This window comes from Sander vitreus, chromosome 9, assembly GCF_031162955.1.
Source record: "Sander vitreus isolate 19-12246 chromosome 9, sanVit1, whole genome shotgun sequence".
Taxonomy (NCBI): Eukaryota; Metazoa; Chordata; class Actinopteri; order Perciformes; family Percidae; genus Sander; species Sander vitreus.
Window position 1 is genome coordinate 9578103 of NC_135863.1, and position 10050 is coordinate 9588152.

The 10050-nt window shown below is 39.5% G+C and overlaps 1 protein-coding gene across 1 annotated transcript; it reads left to right on the plus strand.

The window, feature by feature from the left end:
* Positions 1 to 2887: 2887 nt before the first annotated feature.
* Positions 2888 to 7839, plus strand: abhd8b (abhydrolase domain containing 8b). Its single transcript, XM_078259910.1, has 5 exons — positions 2888 to 3230; positions 3285 to 3684; positions 4650 to 4820; positions 6153 to 6369; positions 7555 to 7839. Exons 1-5 carry the CDS (start codon positions 2888 to 2890, stop codon positions 7837 to 7839), a joined length of 1416 nt encoding a protein of 471 aa, XP_078116036.1.
* The last annotated feature ends 2211 nt before the right edge of the window (positions 7840 to 10050 follow it).

Below are 10050 nucleotides of genomic sequence, written 5' to 3' on the forward strand. Positions count from 1 at the left end.
TTGCTGCAGTGCTTCATCATACAGTACGATGTCCAAATGGAAGAGATAAAGCACAGAGAAGCAAACTCACATAAGACACAGCACTAGGATATTATTGAAGAGAACAGTGTTTTCTCATATATTCTGTTCAATCAGTTAGGGACACAGTGTTGTGTTGTGACTAAGGTGGTCAGTTCCTTGGACCAGTTTGATAATTGGGGTGTAAAAGTCAAATTGTTGCCTTCACCTTTCACTCATTACTGTCATGATTAGCCCATGGCCTAATGGGCAGGTATTCCCAAGTGTGATTTTGTGTTACGTTGCTTAAAAAGAACACAGAAACAACCTCCTGTCTAGGCAGTCCCCAGTGCTGTACCAAATATGTTCTGGTTTGTAATGATGAGGCCTAATCATTGCCAACACAGATATGTTTTGTGTATTCTACCAAACTGAATAAATTGTGATATGCAAGGAAGAATTGTGATAATACAAGTGAGAATCAAATCAGCATGCACTTGCATCATGCACGATGCAGGCCATTCTCACAGCCTCAATTAAGACGAGAAGATTGGACAGATTGTGTTACTAAATTGAAAAGTCTTTTGCTCAGTTATTTGCCAGCCACTGATGTCATGGAGCTAGTTTTTCTTTATGAAAAAACAAACACCATCTATGCTAAATGCTACCCTTTGAATAATATATATATATAGGCTAGATTAGAGTGACAAGGGGATACTGCGACGAAAAAGAGGCAAGGACATGCATGGCAAGACAGAACTTTACCACACAACACCACCTCTGTATTTGGTTTCTATCAAAAATCATTGGTCTATTTTTAAGTTGCTTCTAATATCTGAGGTGTATGAGTTGAATCTGGGAGGGATGGTGGATTTATGGGAGTTTTTATGTCTGTAAGGGTAGAAAAACATAAAGATATGTCTATACTTGTGTCAATATTTAGTGTGAATGGACACTAAGAAACAGAACAGAAAAAAGAATTGCATATATCACAGGTCACACCTTGTGTCTGGATAATGGATACCTTTTGATGTGAAGATATTATTAGTTGAATATGTCACTCTCAGTGATATCAAAATGGCCTGCTCAACTTCTGACATTTGGTTGGCACATAGCACTGTACAGCACTGCTGTTTGGATAAAGGATGTGCAAGTGTAAGCAGAAAGGGCATGAGAATAGCCAGCGAAGCAGGAATATTACATTGTGTCCATAATCCCCAGATGAAAGATGCAACAAATCAAACAGAAGGTAAAACTATCGCCGCACAGTGTCACTGTTTTCATCGAGAGAGGAGATGGACAGATTGTGTTGTGTGGACTTAGACCGAGAGACAGAGAGTATAATCCCCTCTAGCAGGAAGGGGAGCAACATGGAGGAAGGATAATGCCACAAGCAGAGAGACTTGAAGACCCTGATCGGCTGCTGTGCTGTGGCATTGGTAGATAATCAACTGATAACCTAACACATACTGTTTATACTGTACCTGTATTGTGTATGAGACATTCATTCTTTGATTACTTCTCTGTTGGTTCATGGTTTTAAATATTAAAACCTTACCTTCTTAATGTGCACATTTAACATTTCTCCATATTATCATAATACGTAAGGGGTGCGTGAGTTTTCTCTATATGAGATTAATTTACACCAAAGTAATCTCCTTTGATATTTAATATGATTTAAGAAGATTGTTTACTGGGCCATACTACAAAAAAATACCATTAATTACCTTTGGTTGTTTTGTGGATTGACAGACAGTATGGCAGTGTGCGCCGGTGCAGCGTGATCACATGGCTGACAGCTTTAACTCAGGGAGCTATTACTGGTCCGGTCTATTAATACCCCCAGAGTCTGCACTGAGGGACGATGCTGTTACATCTGAAAGAAAGGGTTTTCAGTTGGAATGTAACATCAGATTGTAAAGGCACATTAACTGGTTTACCTCTTTGAATGGTGCATGTACTGTAGGTTCCCAGATGCTCATTTATTGTAGAGATTTAAAGATTTCTGAAGATAAATAAGAAAACTTGCACAACATAACACTGCAATAGAGTGATAATACAGCAATTTTGAGGCGGATGCTGATATTTGGGAGTTAGTAGAGTACATTATGGCAACGATGTACTGAGTGATGTTCTTTTTAAAAATAAGTGTATATAGTAAACATAAATGTGCAACTTATAGAACTTACAGTAGGTAGAAATACAGGTTAAACATCTAATCAGATGTGTTATCAAATAATTAAAACAGAGGTATGTACAATATAAACTTAATGATGATTCCATCATCTGCTCATTTTCTGCATATTAATCAACACACAAAAATTATAATTGCTGATGTGATTTTTTTAAACTCTACCGTTGTCTAATTTTGTCATGGTATATGGAGTGTGTTTGTTTTACATTTTTCCTGTTCTCTCTGTTGTCTTCTCTCTTTTTATCAAAATGTGCATCAATATAAGTTTAATTCTTTTGATATAGTGCATTTGAACATCACAAGTTGTAAATAAGTACATTTTGATATTTTTATGTTTGTGATAAGCCAGTACTGGCCAATAATAACAGACCTTAGATCTATTTGTAAGAGGGGCTCCAATACACAGAAATTACACTTGAGGGTGTTTATGTATTCAAACCTGATTCAAAGTTAATGGTTAACAGAAATAGAGTTGATTAGTTCATCTAGATTGTTAGGCTTCACTTAAAGATATTTTACTAGTTTTACCGACCTTTATAGTCTATATATGTTGAATGGAGTACTTGCTTGTAAACATGGTTCATTTTATAATTTATGTGCCTTTGGTTTTTTGTGACCTTGTTTCATTCATGTTTGCATGTGGTGCTGATTTATGTGTATTTTTTATATGAATGTATTCCCTACAGACTGGCAGCCATGCTGACCAGCTTTATGGAGGGTCTTCTCTGCTGCCTGACCTCAAAGTCGTCCAACATTGTTGTTCCTGTAGAAACCTCAGAACTAGCTGATGGCTATGAGTTTGTTGAGGTGAAACCAGGCCGTGTCCTGCGGGTTCGACATATCATCCCTGACCGGCAGGTGGTGGAGGAACCCACTGGGCAGGGTGGGAGTATCAGCTGCAAACGAAAGATCACAGTATATCGTAACGGACAGCTATTTATTGAGAACTTGGGTGACAGGGCGAGTGCAGAGCTTAAAAACTGCCAGAACGGGGAGACAGACCCAAACAGCATTGTAGAGGTTGAACTGACAGACTGTGGTAACTCCTCACCGCCCGCCAGCATCCCTGAGGCCAGGTCTAAGTCTGTCACAGCTGGAACAGACGGGTCAGCTGAAACAGAAGCAGGAAGAGAGGCACCTGCTGCTGGACAGACTGGCCAGTCCCAGCAACTCAGGAAGCGCAGGCGGAAGCCCAAGCGCACTGTGGTGATCGACTGTGAGAGGAAGATATCAGCCTGTAAAGGGACACATGCAGACGTGGCTCTGTTCTTCATCCATGGAGTGGGAGGCTCACTGGACATCTGGGGAAGCCAGTTGGACTACTTTTCCAAGCTGGGCTATGAGGTGATCACCCCAGACCTGGCAGGTCACGGAGCCAGCTCAGCACCACAAATAGCTGCTGCATACACTTTCTATGCCCTGGCTGAGGATATGAGACTTATCTTCAAGAGATATGCACGGAAGAGGAATATTCTTATAGGACATTCTTATGGGTAAAAGATCACACGATTACACACAGTTAAATTGAAAGAGAGGATTTAGAGGACTCCAGGATATGCCAAAAATAGTTAAATATCACTATTAAAGTGAGAGAGCGAAAGACACTTAACTGCATATGTATCTGTTTCGTTGCCCATATTATTAAGTATGAGAAGCCCAGACATGCAATATGAGCATGTTCTTATTTACATATTGTGTAATTCCATCAATTTCAATATCAATGAACTGAACGTTGACATAGTTTTAGTTTATAGTTAGTTTATGTTTGATACTTGCTTAATCATTTCATTAATTTAATAAGCAAAAATGCCAAACGTTTCAGCTTCTCAAGTGCTTTTGCATTTGCTCTTTTTCAGTTATAGGATATTTATGATTGTATTTGTACTGTATGTCTTAAAGTGAAACTCATCTCCTACAAATGACAAAAAGTTGACTTTATAAGCAATAAGATGCACCATTTCTCAATCCAATACATTCAGTGGATTTGCCATTGCAGCTGTAATTGGCACCATATGGCTAATTAAGAAATTTTACATAGATATTGCTGTGTAACATTTTAGGGTTTATTTAGGGTTTATTTTTATCTAATAAGTGCCACTTGTAGCCACAGTGGTTACAAGTGGTCTCTGGGAGATTTTAATGTGTAAGTTTCACTATAGACTGAAGAATTGATTGATTCATGTGATAAGTATATGACAGATGTGTTACTACCGTACTCACTGTTTATTTTACAGTTGCAGCTATTCAATATTATGGTGTTACAGTGCTTTGATTTCTTCTGATGAATATGTTTATATTCGCCAAATACGTACATGCTAAAATGCCAGAATTGTCATTCCCAACACACTTTTCAGCTCCAGTAGGCCTATATACATTCTAACTATACTAAAACAAACAGCATGTTTACCCTGGTTGTCCTAGCCTGTCCTATAGCCAGCCTTCTGTTCTGCTCTCCTAGTGTGTCATTCTGTACCTTCCTGGCCCACGAGTATCCGGAACAGGTCCACAAGATGGTGATGATCAATGGAGGTGGTCCCACAGCTCTGGAGCCAAGCCTCTGCTCCATCTTCAACCTGCCCACCTGTGTGCTTCACTGCCTCTCGCCGCTGCTAGCCTGGAGCTTTCTCAAGTAAGACAGACAGCAACACAACAGCAAAAATGTTAGGGACTGTTCATTATTTATTTAAGGGGCCACCGGAGGAGTTTTGGGACCTTTAGCCAAAAAAAGACATGACCCTCCCCTCAACAGTAAAATAATTTCTATGACCCTCCAAAATGATTTGGAAAAAAGGAATGACCCTCCCCCAGGAATTTATCAATACATTCTGTACTGGTTTGCATTTGGCAAATATATACAGATTTCCATTGTTTTTTTGTTTTTTTTTTACAGCTATGACATATGAGACTAAACTACTTACTTCAAATACTAAGTTACTCCTCTAGTAAACTAGTATTCACATGAAAGAAAACAATAAAATATTGAGACCATTCAGCAAGGCACTCTGGGTAATATTCAACACACAAACTGGTTGCTATGGACTCGTCACTAGGCTTTCTTCACTTCGCCGTTTAAACAAAGTGGAATAAACACATAAAAGTCCAAATCTACACAAAACCCACAATCAATTAGTAAGCTGACATCAAATGTGGCATTTAGGAAACCTTTATTGCAACCTTGGCACGGTAAGATGTCCAGACATAGTACAACAGTCATTTTCGTTTTTTGCGTCCTGCTACTCCCATCATCAGCCAGGTAATATTTTTTTTTTTACTAAAGCAGTATATGAAATCTGATGTATTACCTACCACCATTTAGTTGTTTTGTGTTATTTAAGATATTTATAAAATATCTGATCATGCCAGAATTATTCCACTCATTTTTTAAACAATGCAATTACCCGTTTCAGCCACCAGGGGGGCAGCTCCCCCTGCCCCATATGTCTATGCCCTGCCCCACAGCAAACTCATGGGTCAGACCCATCTGGTAGCGAAGGAGGGCAGAGACTGAGAGAGCTACATGGAGCTACATGGAAAAATATGCACCAAACAAGCCACTTTGAAATTTTGCTGTTTCATGAATACAAAGGTTGGGTGACCCCCCCCCCCCCTCTGGACTGAAAGATGTTGGATGACCCTCCCCTCAGCAAAGAATAAAAAGAAACGACTCTCCCCTATTTTCCGGTGGTCCATTCCATAAATACCGAACGGTCCCTTACCAGCCAAAATGGTGAATAAACATGTACTGTAATTGGTCTCCTATGCTATCTTATTTGTTCCAACTGAAATACCCAAACATTTATGTTGCTAGTTACGGTCAAGTGTGATATTAACGCTAAGTCTACCTCCATGTAGCACTGTGTTGTGTTAATTTCAACCACAGTTTATTGTAATCAGAATCCTATTTTTGTTTTTTCAAGCCATTTGTAATTCAGGTGAATCTCCTTTGTTCGACCCCCTACAGGGCTGGCTTTGCTCAGCAGGGTGCCAAGGAGAAGCAGCTGCTAAAAGATAACAACGCCTTCAATGTGTCGTCCTTTGTGCTGCGCGCCATGATGAGCGGGCAGTACTGGCCTGAGGGGGACGAGGTCTACCATGCTGAACTCACAGTACCCATCCTGCTGGTTCACGGCATGCACGACAAATTTGTCCCCATCGAAGAGGACCAGCGCATGGCGGAGGTGAGTGGGCCTCTTCAACCCCCAAAGGCCTAAAAAACACTACTAAAAACACTGCTGTCATAGTATGAGCCGAATGTTTGGTTAGAGTGAACTGAGAGAACCAGATGGTCAAAATTAGTCACGATTCTTTGTCCGGGTCATACGAAATAACATCAAAATTAAACCTTAGATTTTATTTTCTGATGGTTTAGGCCATGAAGCACCATATCCTTTACATTTCGTCTGTTATATTTGTAGAATAATCTGCACCATTTTGCCATTTCAGCCCTAACCACAAATTGTACACATTTTTCATTGTTTTTGACCGTTTTCTAAACTAAAATACCTACCATAACATTTAAAAAAAAATGTCATACCATAATCAAATGAATGGAAAAAGCCTCTGGAGCAAAGGAAAATCATTTCATTTTTTTTTTTTTTTTTTTACAGTGGCTATAATTCATATATATATATATCATATCAACAATGGATCACATAACTAGGTGTACTGTGAAACAGGTCATAGTGAAAACCCACAGAAAAGTACCACCTTACTCTGCAGCTTCCCTCAGCTCTACAGAGCATTTTAGCATCTGTTAGGTCAGTTTTCTGGTTTTCTGGCCTGTTGTGGAGCAATCTCTCCGTTCTCATCAATGTTGTGTCCAGATGCATTCAGATGCAGATATTTCCCTTAGGAGTTGGTGGAGACCAAAACTGAGCTAAAAGGAAAGCGATTAAATACCTCTGTGTCTGTTGGTTGTGGAAATAGGCAAATGTTTGCTAACAAGGTCGTCACAACTTAAATGGTGATACTGTACTGTATGTCAGTGTTGTGTTTACAGCTTGTTTCAGCAGACACCAAGTGACAAAAAATTTGGTTATTGCAGGTTTAAGGTGTGCTTTGGTCCTCAATGGTCAACAGTAATGGAAAGTGTAAGACATTTGTATATAATGGGTTTAAACATTGCAACTAGCTACAACCAGCTGAGCGTCAGGGACTGTGAATTATTCTCTTCAGCGAACTCAACAATGTAACATGGTTGTCTGCCTCATACCCAAAATTATAGGAGCTCTACTCAAACTGCGCACTAACTTAGAGCTTGACTTTTCCATCTACATTGGTACCAGGCCAGTGCTTTGTCACAAAATACAAAGCGTCACTGTTTCGTTGAATCCCAAAAAAAATTGCTTTTAACTTTCTATCAGATCCTCCTAATGGGCTTCCTGAAGGTCCTGGAAGACGGCAGTCACATGGTCATGATGGAGTGTCCCGAGGCTGTCAACACACTCCTGCATGAGTTCATCCTCTGGCAGCCGGCCACCCCTCCACCGCCAAAGAAAGAGTCCAAAACACGTCCAGAAACTGCCAAAGTCCAATCTGACAACACTAAGGCAACATCTGACCCTTCCCAGATCCGACCTGCAACTGCAAGGCAGACCTCATCAAACGGCAACACAGAAGAGAAACCAGACAGCAAGGCCAAGAAATGACTGAAGATTAAAGCTGAAGCTTCCTGTTGTTTTTACACGATATCATGGCTGGCCATGCACTTTGTGTGTCCTGATTATCTGAGCTGGTTTTAACTGGTGAACCTGATGCTGAGCCAAACGAGCCAGTTTATCTGAAATGGTCCAGCTAAAGGTTGGACAGGTGAAGATGTGACACAATGCAGGGAAGTTTGATTCCAGTTATGTCAGCTGCTGAGCTGAAAGACAGAGGAAGAAGGAGCTCCACCAGTGGACGCTAGAGGTCCATTCCTCAGCTTCCTGTCCTCAACATACAGCAGGGAAGATGTAGCTGTGCCTTGAAGTGGAGGGTGGGGATGCAAGGACAGGCGGAGCAAGAGAGGGAAACAGTAATATAAAGCCATGAAGGCGAGGGGGGGAATTTACAATTGTTTGTGGCAAAATGATAAAATTTGACTTTTGTGGACAAATCAAAATGTCACCTGCCACGCTGACAGCTACACTTGATGGCCTGGTCTGACTTTTGCCATGTGGAGAATTTTTTGAAAACATCTCTGCACACCTGAATGTGCAACAGGTGCGTCGGAGGAAGGTGCAATCTTGAAAAAAATGAGAAGAACTATCGCACACTGTCTGGCTTAAAGCTAAAATATTTATTGATATATATGTACTGTATATACCTGATAAAGGACAGACAGACCGAAACGTTGAAATCCATAAATATATTTCAGCATCAAGTGAGACAGTGTGCAGAATTTCTTCTCATTGTTTACCAAAATGTAGTGAATAAAAGCTAAACGAATGGTATGTTTGAAACATGCTCCTGGTAGACTACCTGTTACGCTACCCTACGTAAAGCAGCAACAAAGACTTATGGAAACTAGCTGGATGGTAAATTAGCCAAATGTATTTGTCTACTTGAGGTCTAATGACAAATCGTGACACGCTGAGCTGGCTGCCGAATGTCTTTCTGTGTGTCGGGTGATGTTTTGTGTCTCAATTCTCCAATTGCACATATTGATACATGTCAAAATGGCACACAAAATGACACTGAAAACAAAAGGGTAGACATTTCTTGATTAAAAATGTACATCAGCACCTCTAAGAGGTGAACCAAAATATATGTTTGCACAATGCATTAGAAGAAGCCTCACCTACGACTCACCATAGTTATGAGCTGCTTCTGGTATTTAACAGAAAAAGGTGTTTTGTGAGTGACTGATCTGTGACTTGTGAAGCTGAACAAGCAAAGAATGATCAAGTACTGATAAAGACAGAAATGAAAGTAAATTGGCTGCTTCCTAGAATTCAGGGAAATGTGTGTTCAGTTTAATGTAGCAAAAGTTGAGGCTCAGCAATGAATCATAACTGTATATGGACAGAATGGCCCAAAGACATTGCACAAATCATTTGTATGACATGTTAAATCAATAATAGGAAGGCTTTAATTGAGATGCATCAGGGAAGTGCAAAAACCGTGTGTGTTTGATGCCATTTCAAAATATCCAACTAGTATTAATCATTACTGCAGCATTTTAAATAATTGAAATCTTCACTATGACAATAAGTGACTAAAAGTTACTGACATACTGCGTTATCATATTAGAAAGCACTTGTTTGAATCATTCTACTATTTCCTGCAAAATCCATCATGTATGCAGCTGTTTAATATATTGTAATTATTTCAAAATTTTTGTTTTTGTTTTTTAGGATAGACAGACTGTGCTAGAATACTTGAATGAATGAATTATTGTTATTAATACATATTAGGCATTATTTCTTACCAAAACTATGCTATTCTGCAGTGTTGTTTTTACCATGACAAGTAAAGTTAAGCTCTAATATGTTAGCATTATATTAGTATAAAACTGTATTTTGACACATCTCTAAGTATTGTTGCGTCTGATGTCTGCATTGACTGAATCAATTCATCACAACACTGTGTCTATTTAACATCTGTGCTGTAACTCCACAGGCAGACAGCCGGCATTAGGAAGCTATTAAATCCTGTAACTGTTTTTTGACGAGCACAATAATTTGTGTCTGTTATAACATAAGCCGACATTTTCTCAGTGCTGCATGTGTTCAGTATTTGTGCATAACGTTCACAAACCTCTGAGCCTCTTACATCGAATCAGAGGTGTGAGTGAAGAAGCACAGGTTTTCTCTTTGATTCAACAGAATTTGATAATTTTTATAAATAGATTATTTTTATACAATGTATTTTTTTTATTT

What these genes read in the sequence shown, in the direction of transcription:
- abhd8b (XM_078259910.1), top strand. Translation starts at nt 2,888, where the DNA reads ATGCTGACCAGCTTTATGGAGGGTCTTCTCTGCTGCCTGACCTCAAAG. An exon ending in GGTTGAACTGACAGACTGTG is followed by an intron (nt 3,231 to 3,284) that starts GTAACTCCTCAC and finishes AGTCTGTCACAG; the next exon opens with CTGGAACAGACGGGTCAGCT. An exon ending in CTTATAGGACATTCTTATGG is followed by an intron (nt 3,685 to 4,649) that starts GTAAAAGATCAC and finishes CTGCTCTCCTAG; the next exon opens with TGTGTCATTCTGTACCTTCC.